Source organism: Dermochelys coriacea, chromosome 1 (genome assembly GCF_009764565.3).
Source record: "Dermochelys coriacea isolate rDerCor1 chromosome 1, rDerCor1.pri.v4, whole genome shotgun sequence".
NCBI classification, from domain to species: Eukaryota; Metazoa; Chordata; order Testudines; family Dermochelyidae; genus Dermochelys; species Dermochelys coriacea.
The window spans coordinates 20,949,439-20,965,222 of NC_050068.2; the positions used below are offsets into that span (position 1 = coordinate 20,949,439).

At 42.5% G+C, this 15,784-nt stretch overlaps 1 protein-coding gene across 15 annotated transcripts in view; it reads right to left on the bottom strand.

The window, feature by feature from the left end:
* SYTL2 (synaptotagmin like 2) overlaps positions 1-15,784 on the bottom strand; it is a 78,323-nt gene that overhangs the window by 28,857 nt on the left and 33,682 nt on the right. For all 15 annotated transcript variants that reach the window (XM_043504104.1, XM_038396022.2, XM_038396012.2 and 12 more), the window contains 4 exons: positions 14,225-14,373; positions 11,821-11,956; positions 3,758-3,830; positions 1,865-1,967 (listed from right to left, as the gene is read on the bottom strand). In XM_043504104.1, coding sequence (XP_043360039.1) covers positions 1,865-1,967; positions 3,758-3,830; positions 11,821-11,956; positions 14,225-14,373 — 461 coding nt within the window. The remainder of the gene's footprint in view (positions 1-1,864; positions 1,968-3,757; positions 3,831-11,820; positions 11,957-14,224; positions 14,374-15,784) is intronic.

Sequence of the window (15,784 nt, forward strand, 5' to 3'; positions counted from 1 at the left end):
TTAATAGTCAAAGCATTCAGCAGTATAAAAAGTATGCACTCTTGAAACAAGTATATTGGAAAACTAAGACAGATTATCAAACTTTATATTATATTTAACTTGTTTGTATTATAGAGTGCTGACTGATAGAACATTCCTATAGCAAAGAAACATAACGAGTCAAAGTTAGAGCACAGTAAACCTTTAATCATCAGAGTTCTTATATAGCTCAATTATATTATTGTTTCTTGTGTTTGTGTTTCTATCAATTTCTGTAGACGTTTTCAGGGTCAGATGGAACGAAGTAAAACTTTTCCACTCTGGACAAGTATTTTAAAAAAAATGCAAGTAGTATACACTTGTCCTTTCCCTCCTCCCGCCCCTCAAATTAGCAAGCATCATGGTAGAAAGCAGAGCAGTAATTTTCATGCCTGGACTGGCAAACTCATTTCAATTATGCAAGACTGGATTAAGGTACGTCATTTTCTAGCTCCTGTTTGGTTAGGAAGGATATTTTGGGAAAAAGGAGGAATCTAAAAAACAGAACTAAGGAAACAAGATTGGCAAAGATCCTGGGGGGTTTTCGCCTTCCTCTGCAGCATGGGGCACGGGTCACTTGCAGGTTAAAATTAGTGTAAATTGTGTATTCTCTGTAACTTGAAGTCTTTAAGTCATGATTTGAGGACTTCAATAACTCAACCACAGATTAGTGGTCTGTTATAGAAGCGGCTGGGTGAGGTTCTGTGACCCGCAACGTGCAGGAGGTCAGACTAGATGATCATGATGGTCCTTTCTGACCTTAAAGTCTTTGCGTCTAAGAAACAATAGGGGGACGAGATCAAATGTTGGAACCCCAGCTTGATCCCTGCTGCTGAACCAATAGCAGCAATGATTGGGACTGCTGCAAAGGCAGAAAAGAGAATATTTTAAACTGTTCTTACTGCTGAGTCACCAAGAGGGCTGTAATATAGAAGCAGCCCTTCTCAGCTGGATGGCTACTGGTATGTCTACACTGCAGTTAGACACCTGTAGGTGGCCTGGGTCAGCTAACTTGGGCTAAGGGTCTGCTTAATTGCAGTGTAGACATTTGGGCTTAAACATTAGGGACCTACATCTTGGGTGCCAGCCCAAATGTCTATACCAGCATTTCCCAAACTGTGTTCCACGGAACACTGGTGTTCCGCACAATGTGAATAGGTGTTCAGTGAAAGAATCGTAATAAAAAAAAAGTGTCTTGCACTTGATTTTTGTACTACTTTATATGCGCTTTCCAGTTAGAAATTGTTAGTTCAATTTGTATTTTTGCTTTGTTTTATAAAATAAAATATATTTGAGCATAAATAACGCAATTTTTTATTTGAAAACCCAACGACTACAAAATAATATTAGAAGTGTTCCGTATATATATATACCTGGTGTTCAGTGGCCAAAAAAGTTGGGGAAACGCTGTCTATACTATAGTTAAACAGCCCCACAGCCTGAGTCCCATGAGTCCAAGTCAGCTGACCCGAGCCAGCTGTGGGTTTTTAATTGCAGCATAGATCTACTCTCGATGAGCTATTGCAGGTTTAGGGTTTGGGTGTGGGTAGAGAGAAAGGAGTAGACAGATCAGATTATTTGGGTGAAACATTTTCTTAATATCTTCAAGGGTTCATATTTTTATACATGCAGATTTTAAATGAACAGCTTGAAGAACAGGCTGGAGACAGGCTCATAAAACAATAGGTAAAAATTATGCCATGTCCTGCTTTATGACAGGATTTTAAAAAGGTTTTACCCCCCTAGAAAATGTATTGTGTAAGGAAAGCGACAGTTAACTTGGTCACAATACCCCAAAGAATTTCAGAGTCCACAGAGGATATGTAGATTAAAAAAAATTATTTACCTGCATTTGGCATCTGAGATAGGCCAGTTGTTCCACTTTCTGAGTCGCTACTTTTTACATCCTGTTCTGGTGCAATGAAGTCATTAAATGGATTTTTCCTTTGCTAGAAAAGAATGGACATATAATTTATGTCATATGTTTAATGGCGATAAACATGAAAACGCAGTCATTTCACCCCTGCAGAATAAGGTTTAAACTGGCCTCTTATAAGATAGACTGAGGACATGGCAAAATAGTGAAGATAAAGGATTATCAGAAATGCTTGGCCTAACTCTATTCCCTTTGAAGTCAGCAGGAACAGACTCAGGACATTTGAAAACTCCACCTTTCTGAACTAGGCTACATCTATACTTAAAACGTCACAGCAGCACAGATGCGGCGCACTTCACTAGAGACACTATAGCAACGGGCGGGGTTCTCCTGTTATGGTTAATCACCTCCCCTCAAGACGATAGTTAGCGCGACAGAACAATTCTTTCATCAACCTAGCACTGTTTACACTGGGGTTTAGGCCAACTTAACTACATCTCTCGGAGTGAGGGGTGGATTTTTCACACCCCTGAGACATTGCTATGCTGATGTATATTTCCAGCATAGACCAGCCCTTAGGACTTGTCTACACTACCACTTAAGTCAAACTTAATTGGTTGTATTAATTTAGTAACTTAGGGCATTTACTTTATACTAACTATTTTAAAACTCTGCTATGTGGTAATAAGGAAAGCTCATGTTTCAAATATCAGTTAGTGGTTAGGATTAGAAGCAGTCTTCATTTTTGTTGCTTGGCAACTATATCTTTAAGAAAGTTAGTTTGTTGTTTGCTCTTTTCCTACTACAGATGTAACTTGTGTCACTCAGGGATGTGAACCCCCCCCTCTCCTGCCCCAACCATCATAAGTTTACATCAACTTAAAGCACTGTCTACACTGTGCTATGTGGGCGGGAGACATTCTCCTGTGTCTTCACTAGATGCACTACATCGACACAGCTACACCGATGTAGCTCGGTAGTGAAGACAAGCCCTTTGATAGCCTCATTTCTGCTACTTTGACTCCCAAAAAGGATTCAGACCTATGCAGAGGTGAAAGTAAGCCAGTAAAGCTGGCGCTTTAAAGGGCCCAGGGCTCCCCACAGAGGCTGGAACCCCTGGCCCTTTAAAGCGCCGCCCAAGCCCTGCTACCGGAGCTCCTAGGGTAGCAGCAGCAGGGCTCCAGAGGTGCTTTAAAGGGCCCAGGGCTCTGGACGCTGTGGGGAGCCTTGGGCCCTTTAAAGCGCCCCCCAAGCCCTGCTGCCGGAGCCCCAGGGTAGCAGCGGCAGGGCTCCGGCAGTGATTTAAAGGGCCCAGAGCTCCACTGCGGTAGCGGTGGCTGGAGCCTGGGGCCCTTTAAATCGCCCTTGAGCTCTGAGGCTCCCAGCTGCCTCTGCAACTGGTAGCTCTGGGGGTGATTTAAAGGCCACAGCTGCAGCTGGAACCCTAGGGCCTTTAAATCTTGATTTAAAGGGCCCGGCCCGCCTCTTCCAGTTGAGGCCATGCCTCTTCTGGTCGAGGCCACGCCCCCCTGCCCAGCACTCCAGAGTACCCGTAAGTCTTTAAGTTACTTTCACCCCTGGACCTATGAGAAGATTCAAGTGAAATTGGAACAAAGCAAAATGGAGGCAATTTTCTCAGGAGGATGAAGAGGTTGATATTGGCTACATATTAGGTAAGGGATGAAGATTTTCTCTCTGCCACATAAACATGCTGAACAGGAATCAATCCATCATTTTATACCTCATGCAACATCCTTAAGTTTTTATTCTTCTGTCCAAATTCTTCCTGGTTTTTAGTGGAGTGGCAAAGTGGCAAGAGAATAGCTTTAAAAAGTCATCCTTAGCATACCAACGCTGACTTACCTTTCCTGGTGACACAGCTACCTTCTTTGAGCTTTCCTGTGGTTTGTTTAAGGTTGCGACCAGTGCATTAGAACTGCAAGAGAACAACAGCAAGTTACTTAGTGTGAAACGAGCACGTTGCTTTAAGGCTGTAGAAGTGAAAATTATGCTGCTATATGTTTATAAAAAAAAATCAACATCAAAATGTGAGGTTCTTCTGTTCAGTCTGTTTTCTTTTTTATGGAAGACTGCCACTCTTGGTATAAAGAAAAGAAGTACTTGTGGCACCTTAGAGACTAACAAATTTATTAGAGCATAAGCTTTCGTGAGCTACAGCTCATTTCATCGGATGCATTTTGGCTGTTCCATCCCCAGTTTGGTTTACCATCCCTACAACAGTTTATATGCCTTGTCTACTACATTTGAAGTCTTCCTTTCAGATAAAATATTACAGAATACCGTTTTCAGAGCCAAAATAAATTCGTTAAACATGCTCGAGTGGTTGGTTGCACTATAGCTAAGGAGAAATTAAACAGCAAGGGATGGGAGAGTGGATTGTTTTTAAGTAATAATTTTTGAAGCATTGCTCATTCATATGGAAAACTTAATTTTAAAAAAAATATCTTATCCCATTCTGAGGTTATGTAATCAGGCCAAGGATATGAAGCAGCAGCTATTTTCAATAGGTGGAAGCAATCATAAATAAAGAGCTGTCTGTAGGGTGGTTTTGGGGCTGGCTCCCACTCACCACCCTGAGTGTGCACATAGTCCAGGTGCCCCTGCACACACAGGGAGTGGAGGAGGCATCCAAGAGCAAGGGCCAGAGAACAGAATGGAGACTAAGCGGCTGCCCTTCAGGGAGAGGGAGCAGCAGAGCTTCCAGCTCAGCACGGCCAGGGGAGGGATGACCCCCAACATCATGGCAACCGGGAGCAGCTTCCCACCTGTCAGCTTTGATCCCTGCTCCAAGCAAGTTCCGCACAGCAGCAAGGAGAAGCTGCTGCTGTGAGAGGAGCAGGAAGGGTGAGCACCACCAGGCAGCAATGGCGCTTCCGGCTGCTGCGATGGTTGCCTGCCTACAGCTCAGTTCCTCTGAGGGTGGGAACTCAGATAGATCCGGCGGACTGCAGGGACCTGAGTCAACCAGAACCACATGCACGCAGAAAAGCAATAGAACTCAGACCCAAGGTCCCGGCTTAGCACAGGCCTGGACCCTCCAACCCTTCAGGATGCAGGGACCCTAGGTCTGAGCCCTTGGTTAGCACATTGGGTGTGGACCCAAGGGGATTACGTTTAAGCCCAGGCTTACACTGCTGTGTAGATATACCCACAGCAGCCAGCATGTCCCCGCAGCCCCAGTGAAAGGGAGGACAGGGGTCTCCGCACGCTGTTTCTGTCTGCAAGCACCGCCCCAACAGCTCCCATTGGCCAGGAATGGGGAACTGTGGCCACTGGGAGTTGCAGGAGCAGTGCCTGCAGAGAGGGGCAACACGTGGAACCATGTGCCCAGCCCTCCCAGGGGCCACAGTGGCACACTGGCCCCTTCCAGGAGTGGTGTGGGGCTGGTGCAGGCAGGGAGCCTCTCTTAACCCCGCTGCGCAGCCAACAGGAGCTGCCCGAGGTAAGTGCCACCTGGCAGGAACCTGCACCCCAACTCCCAGCCCTGAGCCCCCTCCTGGAGCCAGCACCCCATACTCCCTCCTGCACCCTGAAACACCTCCTGTACCCCACACCTGAGCCCCCTCCCAGAGCCAGCACCCCATATCCCCTCCTGAATCCCAACACTGTCCCAGTTCAGAGCCCCCTCTGGCACCCAAAAACTCCCTCCCAGAGCTTGAACCCCTCATCCCCTCCTGCACCCCAACTCCTTACCCCAAGCTCAGCCCAGAGCCCCCTCCCACATTGCGAACCCCTTGGCCCCAGCCCAGAAGCCGCTCCCCTTCCCCAACCCCCTGATCCAGCCTGATGAAAATGAGTGAGGGTGGGGGAGAGTGAGCAACGGAGAGAGGGGGGGAAATGGAGTGAGTGGGGCGGGGCTCCGGGGAAGAGGCGGGGCAGATCCTGGGTTGCATTTAAATTCAAAAAGTGGTCTTGTGCGTAGAAAGGTTGGAGACCACTGCCCTATGGTAACAGCAATAAAATGACTACAAATGGAGAGCAGAGAAAGAGAGAAGGAGCTTATAAGGGGAAGGCTTTAAGAGGAAAAGATTTCCTTATTCCATGTGAGATTCTGTAACTCCTCCTTAGAGGAGACCCTAAAGAGACAGAAGTAGAAGTCACAGAAGATGGACAAAGATTTGGAAAACAGGTTGTAGGGCACTATCCTACATTGGCAGGAGATTGACTAGACAACCTTGTTAGGAGGTCTTTTCCCATCTTTAAACTTCTATGAATCTATGGCAATGGCTCAAATCCAACCCAGGTCAGTAAAAAGTATGTTTAGCAGCCTGTGATTTAGTCCCTGTCACCCTCACAAGAAACATCCCAGAATTGGGGTGCCCCTTGCTGGCAGGCTCAGCCAATAGGTCAAGGATTGAGAGGGCACAAAGCGAACTCATCTGACCTTAGAGGTGAGTCCTCCAAAATCAGGGATAGTCCACAATGGCAAGTGTATGTGGGGAAGTCTCAACTGCTGCTGCTGCTCATGCTGTACCTGTTAAGTGGATAAGCGTAAGATCTAGCCCCTTTTGTACATACTAAAGCCCATTTGCATTTTAAGAGTAAGTTTTGGGACAGCTGATTTGAACATAGGAGACTCTAGGATTAGTGTTTGCAGACAGTGTAATTTATCAGCCTAGAGAGCCTTTTCAGGATTAAGAAACTAATTTTTTTACACAATGATTCAGAACATAGAAGGGAAAACCTGGACTCTGCCCTTCCTTATGTGGCATATTTTACACTCTCAATCTACAGATGGAATGTTTCGTCAGACAGAGAAAATATTGACAGATTGAGTCATTCTGTTGAAATTCCTTCTGTGGAAGGTTACACCCCCAAAAACACACTTCACACACCCAGCTCACAAAGGTTATGATATGCAAGAGAAAGTATCATGGGAATTTAAACACCAAAACAAGCACTGGTTACAGCTTGGTTACTGGAGTTAGTCATTAAAGAGGGGAAAAAAAGGAGCACCACCCTACAGCGTTAGTGTCCAAACCTAAAGATCCATATTCTGCTCTTAAGTCCCGACTAGACCCAAAAGTAATGCCACTCACCCTCCTGTGTTCACTAGTCTGAGAGCAGAATTTGGCCCTCGGTCCTTATCCAGGGAGTTCTCCCAATAAAAAGGATTGATCCTTCCTAAGTCATTCATGGTCATAAGTGCAATTGTGTCTCAATAACAGGAACCAAAAATAAGGTTTAGGGATTTTGATTTTACATTTCCTACCTACATCTCCCCCAAATATGCTCAGGACCAGATCCTGAAGTCAACAATTGTTTTGCCTATGTAAAGACTGAAGACTGGGCCTGTAGCCTGCACCATTCTCTACCCAAAAAATTGTGATTGCTATCATTAAAAAGTTAATTAGCCTACCTGCTTGTCACCATGGAAGGTTTTCCTCCTTTCCCCCCCCTGCTGTGGGTGATGGCTTATCTTAAGTGATCACTCTCCTTACAGTGTGTATGATAAACCCATTGTTTCATGTTCTCTGTGTGTGTGTATATAAATCTCTCCTCTGTTTTTTCCACCAAATGCATCCGATGAAGTGAGCTGTAGCTCACGAAAGCTTATGCTCTAATAAATTTGTTAGTCTCTAAGGTGCCACAAGTACTCCTTTTCTTTTTGCGAATACAGACTAACACGGCTGCTACTCTGAAACCTGTCATTAAAAAGTAGCAGCATTTTCAAAAGCACCCTAGCAACTGAGGAGCCTAAGTCCCATTGGCTGTCAGTCACACTTTAGCTAAATGCCGAATCTACTTTTGAAAATGGCTCTGGTGTTTCTGAAACATTTACCCTATTATCCTGCAAAGAGATTCCAGAATTACACTAGTTTCTCATTTCTGATTACAGCCACGTCCAAGAGACCAACAGTCAATTGCCCCTTCCTTCCATTCTGAAATACATAAGGAGAACACGTCTTCAAGGGATCTATTGTCTTTGAAGACTGAACCGAATGCTTCCAATATACAGGTTTACCCCTCCTGGCACCCTATGTAGGCTGCTAATCTCTCATCACACTAATCCAGCAGCCCTGGAACTGGCTTTTCCTGGCTGCTATTGATCAACTGTTGCCCTTAGGAGTGGGCACACAGTTATGTCAGAACAGTACATCAGAAGAAGTCCACCCTACAGCGGACAGAAGAAAAGGCCATTTTTAAAGAGTTGGTCTCTCCCTGCATTTTTCCCAATTCAGTGTTCTGTATGCTTGCCTCATATATAGAAAAAATAAAAACTTGGGTGATAAAACTGTATTATATCACTTAAACTATCACTGCTACTTTCCCTTGCTTTCGCTGCATATTTTGGAGAGTAGGAGTTGGTGTTTGCATCTACGTTACATAAATGTGAAATTAAATACTGGGCTTTGGCCTACATATTGCAATTCATTCTCTGGGTTCGGTCTCCAAACACTTCCATTAGCCATTCTGTACTGTATAAGTTTTCTGTAGAAGTGGCATCATGATGTGGGAGCTAGAAAACCTTGAATTCTAGTCCAGTCTCTGAAATCAGCTGTAATACACAACAATTGAAAAATGGAAGGTGCTATTTAAGTGCCGAGTTTATAACTAGTTCAACTGCTGTGTGAATTGGACAGCTCTCTAGCCAGTGGAATTGCAATGTAAATAGGAATTACAGGCCTATGTTTCCCACTGAAGGACACAGGGCAAAGGCAAGTTCCTTTATTCTGAACGTGTCTAAAACAGTATGACATTTTCTGACATGGCTGGAGCAGTACACAGGAGACCGATACGGGTTGTAAAATTTATTCAGCTTCTCAATAGTTTGCAACTATGACTTGAAATAAGTCATTAAGATCTACCCCTACCCCTGCAGAAAAAACAACTCTACAATATGTGAACCAGTTACAGAACTAGCTTTCAGAACTAGCCCTTTACATCCATACAGAAAGAAAAAAGAAAACTAAATATCATAGGTTGTTGTAATGAGCATTTAGGGAAAAACCAATAGCTTTTAAAAAATGTTTAGATAGCAGCTTACTTGCTTAAAAAAGAAAAAAAATAGTTAAGTTTGACATATCACCAAATATTGTTAGAGGTTCTCCTGGCAGTTTCTTGTCAAAACTTGTCCTTTCAATCAGTCCCATAGCAGGTACCTGACCAACAAGTGATCCACATTGTGATGGTACAAGTAGTGATGCACAAGGCTTTTGTTAATTTCAGAATATAGCTTTGCTTTCCATGATGATTGTACAATTAACAGAAGTGGGCTACACAGGTTAGCATCTGAGAAGTTGGGGAATGGGCTTTTATGATTAAACAACATGAAAAGGAAAAGCAGCAGCTATCCAGTATTCTCCATAATGATAAATAATTTGTTATTCATCTTTTAATGTTAAGAACCAATTGAAGAAAACCAAGTACAATAGCTAACAACGTCAATTTTAACAGCAGCCTTCAATACGTCTCAATTAAAATGGTCTGTGGAGCTATCACCTATCACCGCTGTTAAACTTAATTATTGGGGGAGAATTGCCATGACAAAGCAGCTCTGGCATTAATCATTCCTCAAATTTATTTGACCCTTTTCAGTCTGGTTTTAGGTCTGGGTACGACACAGACTATTCTGGTTTCACTCGACAATGTTCTCCTTTTGGAGACAGGCAAAGATCAGGTATCCGTGCTGAATTTGTTAGACCCATCAGTAACCTTTGATGCCACTGACCACTTGGGCCAACACCATATCTGCAGGCCATGAAAGTGGGAGATGGAGCTGCACTTGAACAACTGTTCTTTTCAGAATTCTATTCTGTAATCTCTCTTGTTTAATGGCACCTTAGAGACTAACAAATTTATTTGAGCATAAGCTTTTTGATGCATCTGATGAAGTGAGCTGTAGCTCACAAAAGCTTATGCTCTAATAAATTTGTTAGTCTCCAAGGTGCCACAAGAACTCCTTTTCTTTTTGCGAATACAGACTAACACGGCTGATACTCTGAAACCTCTTGTTTAATGTGTAGCCGAGGCTGCTAGCAGATACAGATGGTTTGGGCTGTAGAGTCATCAGCAGACAGATATTCAACTTTACATATTTTTCCATTGGACCTACTCAGTGCAAATCGCTCAACTGGTCCATTCTCTCGGATTAAAAATAACTGTTTGAAGATCAACCCAGAGTAGATTAAGTTAACATTGACAGGCTGAGAGAAAACATTCAGAAGAATTATTGTTTGTATTATGGTAGCACCTCCAACCTAGATAAGGGGTGCATTATGCTGTGCACAATACAAATTTGTAGCAGGTTTAGTCCGTTACAATGAGCTTAATCAACACAAGGCAGATAAGAGCTTGGAGGGGAAACAGAGATAAAATTGCTTGCTCATTGTGACAACTGGTCAACGGTATAACCAGGAATAGAACGCAGGTCTCCCGAGTTTCAAGTCCAGCATCCTACCCACCGAGCCATGCTGGAGGCAACAGCTGCCTTTCAAGTGACAGACTACGCTCACCTTTGATTACTTTGGCTCCCAGTCTAGAGGTTTTATTGGTTCCTCAGCTGTTTCTGGAGGATCAATGTAAAGGGGCAGGTAAGAGCAATTTTTTCTGTTTGTGTTTAGCTTCAAGATTGTCACCTTTCTTTTCAAATGGAGACCTCTATAGCAAAGGTCCCCAAACTTTTTACCTCACATCCCCACTTACCTCTGTCTGCCCTCCCATCCCCTGAAACCGGGAGCAGAGCCACGGACGGGGTAAGGGGGCCGAGCCCACAGCTGGTGGTGGGGGCAGGAGTGGAGCTGGATGGCACTCCCTCTCTCCCACCCCGATGCGGGCTGGCCCAGACCTCAGTCACACACGCCCTGAACATTCCTCTGCGCCCCCCTAGAAGGTCACGCCCCACCATTTGGGGACCTCTGCTCTACAGCTTTCCATGTTCCTGTCACCTCTGAACTGGATTACTGCACTCTGTGGGTGTCTCACAAAGAGAGAGTATATTTCCCTTTCACTCTAATGATCATTCCAATTCATTTCCAGCTATCAGTGGAATAGGTGGAGATGATTTAAAAAAACCCAACAAAACAAAACAAAACAAAAAAAAAAACAGACAAGTACTCTATACCTCTCTAGGTCAATCCTGGGCATCTCCAAGCCCACCTCTCTCCAGGCTTTACCACGACAGTTGAAATTATAGGGGATTCTCAACCTAACTGTCTAATTTTGTGAATGTCTTGGACAGGATGTTCTCAATGGAAAGAACCTCTATCCTGGGAATTGCTTCACCGTTGGTCCAGAAGTCTCAGGGTGCTGGCATCAGATTGAGTATTCTATACTCCTGGTCTAGTCCCAAATCCGCTCACAGTCATGCTAGCAACACCAAAGTAACAGGAAACTGCTCTCAATTAAGCCACCTCCTACTATCTGTTACACTCAATGGAAAAATCCAGTGGCTGCTACCCTGCCATTTGTGACTGCCAGGGCCTTGGCACCTCAGTATGGCCCATTATCCTAACTGGAGGATGGAAGATCCCCGAGTCACTTCTGGAAATCAAGCCGACTGCATACATCCAAGGCAGCTTCCAGTCTCCACCTGTCCTATGGGGTGTGTTTACATGAACACGTACGAGACTGTGTTTTATAAACCTCTGGCTTGTCTCCTCAGAGTGAAAGTTGCCAAAGATGGCAGTCATGATGCTTCCAGGAACATCTGAATGCACAAACTATGACATGTCAAGCTACTGCAGATGTGAATTTCCAGGCCAGTCTGAGTAAGTGTTGGCAGACCATTGCAATTTGATGACAATGTGATGTTTTCAGGGCTTGAAAGTCCCCTTGCTTTAAATGCCAGAAATATTTATGTGAAATGCTGAAAAAGGAAACACACGAGTCACAAATTATATGCAGCCCTAATTAATACACAAAAAGTCAAGTTACTGATTCCATCTCAGAGAACACCTTCTTACCTTTGATTGGATTTCACTTCCCCTTCTTCTGTCTCTTCCCTGATACCAGATAGCTCTGCTGGGACAGAAACTTCCTTATTGACATTGTTCACCCAACTGTTCTTTGTTTTGTCTGATTTGTTCTGACTCTGCTCAGCTAAAATAGGAAACAAGACCAAATGTATCTCTCATTATGTTCATGCATGTTTCCACTGCAGGTAAATACAGGCAAGTAGTTCCAATAGGTTTCAAAATTATTTAACAAAACATATTGTACTAAGATTACAGGTAAGGGTACATCGAGACATCTAGAGTAAATAAGTGTGTGGGGTTCTCATTTTAACATCCCCAATTGTAATATCCACTGCACCAAGAGTCCTAAATGTTAAAGCAATTCTAATTGGTAAAATATCCTGCAACCAATGAATTAGCAGCGGTGTTCTTGTATTTCTTACAGCAGCTAAATGCCCATTGAATGTAATGTCAGTACAATGAGGAGTCTTAACCCCACAATATTTGGTGGTCAAACGAAAAGGAGAGTTCTGTAAAACATGGGTTCTCAATGAACATATGTCAAGGTGGTAGGACCACTTTGCCCCCTTCCTATATTGCTAAATTGGAGGGGGGTCCTGGAACCCCAGCCAATTGGTGTGTTTGGGAGGGACAGGGAGGAGGTTGTCCCTGGATAGAATCTATGGAGAACCACTGCAGTAGAAGAAATATAAACTAGTATGTGAAAACTTGAACGGTGATCATACAATTGAGTTTGGTTGGGCTTTTTTTTTTTTTCCTCCTTTCTTTCGAGGGGAGGAGAAATCCTACTTTGCTGAAGTCACAAAGCATTCCATGAAGTTTTAGGAACATTTTTATATGGCCTTCTGTTGCCTTCTATACTTCTGCAGTACTCCTGAAAACAAGATTAATTCTCAGTGTGCAGAAATAGAAGTGCCACATTCAGGTGTACATTTTCACAGAGCATTGCTGTGAGGGAAATTGTTTAATCACCTTATGAGTCATTGGAGCTAAACAATTCTGTGTAGTTTACAAGTCAGATTTAAGTCAGTTTTGAATGTCCTAATATGTAACCTTGCCTGTTCAAGTAATTGCATGCTTGAGAATAAATGTTTGCTCCTTCAAGTTGCATGGTGACTGACACAGAACTTTATGTTAGACAGAGAAACTCTTTACCTAGTGCTTAGACACACAATCTGAAATGTTATGGACTATCAGTTCTAAATGAGAAAGAATGCAAAGAGGTTTCTTGTCCATTTCTGGTCCCCTGTATTTCTCCTTGTTTTAGGCCTTCTCTTGTTCACACAGACAGATAAGAGTACTTTTCAAAGTGATCAGGCTACCATTAACCAAACGATCTCCATATTTGATTCTACACTTGCACTAAGGACAGGCAAATCAGTTTAATAAGAAATAAGGCAGGATAATCTCAGTTCAGAGACAGAGATGAGTTTTAGTTATGCAAACCTTACAATTTGCTACTTTAAGTCTATCCATGGAACTGACATGGGTAAATTTTCTAGCAAAGCAAATGACTATGTGAGCACACAGACTAATCATAAATAAGGTCCATGCTAACAATAAGGGTCACAAGTTTCATCAAACACTAACAACAAAAGTACCTTATTTTTACAGGTTCTCTCAAAACCAGAAAGATGTACTAAACTCAATTAATTACAGAAACAACAAAATCTTCCAATGATCAGAGCTGTTTTCATCATAAAAACTACATAAGATATTAAGTTTAGAGAAAAGAATATACCTTTATGCCTACATTAATAATGTATAACGATTTTTGAGACTTACATTGCATGATCAGATGCACCTTACTAACATCTTAATTAATAGCACAGTACTTCCTTTAGCCACAGGGATGTTATCCCCATGCCACCTTACTAACATCTTAATAGCACCTCAGCCGCCTTACTAACATCTTAATTAACACAGTACTTCCTTTAGCCACAGGGATGTTATCCCCATGAATAGATGAGCAATCAGGTACTGAATTCCAGTTGAAGCACCTCTGATTACCTACCACAAATAAAAAGCACCAGACTTCAGGGGTCGCAAGTTGAGCACCCAAAAGCTGGGGTATCCCAAATCAGTGGTCCTTTGAGCCCTTTTGACATGCTCAGGGTCACACAAGGAGCCATCAGCAGAACTGGGAACAGAACCCCAATGAAAGGGTCCAATTCTGTAAGCATAAGACAATCCTTCCCATCCACATTTCTAGTTAGTATTAACAGGATGTATTGAAAGAAGAATGTACTTCACACAAACAGCAAACATACCTCAATTCTTGCTCAGTAGGAGATTTCATTATTTTTGTACAGCACTTTCAAAGATGCAAAATGTCTTCGGTGCGCTAACTAAGAGGATTGTCACTATACCAGGATCCCTGAAATAAACTTACCCATTGTTGTGGATTTCCTTCTTATCGATGCTCTAATGATATCTGCTCCGTGTATTTTATCTCTGTGCCTCTTTGACTTTGCTTCATAAAACCACTGCCCACTCATATTCTTTAGCTGATTGTCATTCTTAATTTTTTCTGGTAAATGCCTGCAAAAGGGAAAAAGATTGCGCTTATTTATGTGAATAAAATAAAGTCAGCCACAGTAGCTATGGATAGGAAATACTAGGTCAGATAAGAATGACCAAACCTTTGGTGGTTGGGGCTGGAGGGGAGAGGGAAGGAAGGAAGGAAAAAGGGGCCACTGGCTCTTTTCAGTATTGAAGGCTATATAATAGATGGGGAAAATATACAGCAGTGGTATTAAAAAGCTAACAGCTTTCCTGCCGCTTCATCCTTCTTCTTACTCCTACTAGATTAGGAAGAACGTCGGCTTTAAAAATGCAGTCATCATAGATTCACTCATGAAATCCTTAAGCAGAACTCCCACTGAAGTGAGCTGGGCCCTGGGTAGAGCTGGGCAAATTTTCTGGACAAATAGTTTATTTGACCAAAGCTATTCATAAATTGGATCAAATTCAGAAAATAGTTTCAGCCAGAGGGAGAAAAAACCCCAAAAAAGGAGTCAAAATGTTTTGTTTCAACATTATTAAAGTGTTTCAAAATGTAGCTAGATTTCAACAAGTTTAAACATTAAATTAATAAAAATAAAACAATTTGCCTAGATTTAACCCCATTTTATATTGGAGTACTTGGTTGATTTAAACAATTAATTTTTTATATAGTGCCAAAAAAGCATATACAGAAACTCAGGAGAGGTCCCTGCCCAAGCAGCTCACAGTGTAAATGCATCACTGAAAAACCTTCAATAGTCTATTCAGAAAAGAGTTTTAGATACGTTTTCAAAGCAAGCAATTCAACTTTACATGCTGCATAGCGCATCATGCTTCTTTATTGGAGAGTGCACATTTCAGTTTCAACTCATCTGAATACTTTTCATAGCAGTCTTACAAGTACTACTATCCCTTACTCACATTTCTTAAGAACTAGATCATTTTTGTCCCCAAGCTGAATAGACACTATGTACAGATAGGGGCCTGATTTTCACATTGACGTGTACTTTCACAGGGGCAATTTTGCACAACAAATTAAAGTAAAGCATGAATAAAGTCTTAGAAGGGAACTCACTGTGGGAATACAATTAATGAGAATTGGGCATTCAGCTCCCTAAGTAAAATATGAAAAATTCCACCTTTCATTCTCTGTTGAAGAAATTTGGTTCATGAAGATACTTAAGCACTTTCATTTTAGCAAACAGCCTATACAAGATATAAACAGTCCTCAAATTTACCTGGAACCTTCTCTAAACAGTCCAGTTAACTAATTTCAGAGATTATGGTTTACATGTTTGCTCTTCTCCCCAAAGTGCTCTCAAGCATAAACTTTTGATCATGTTCTGTGATCCTTTCCCAAAGCATGCATGACATGCGATCATGGTGCATTACTATTCTCTTGAGCATCAATCATGCCACTAGGTTACTTGTGAATGCAAAGGCTTAT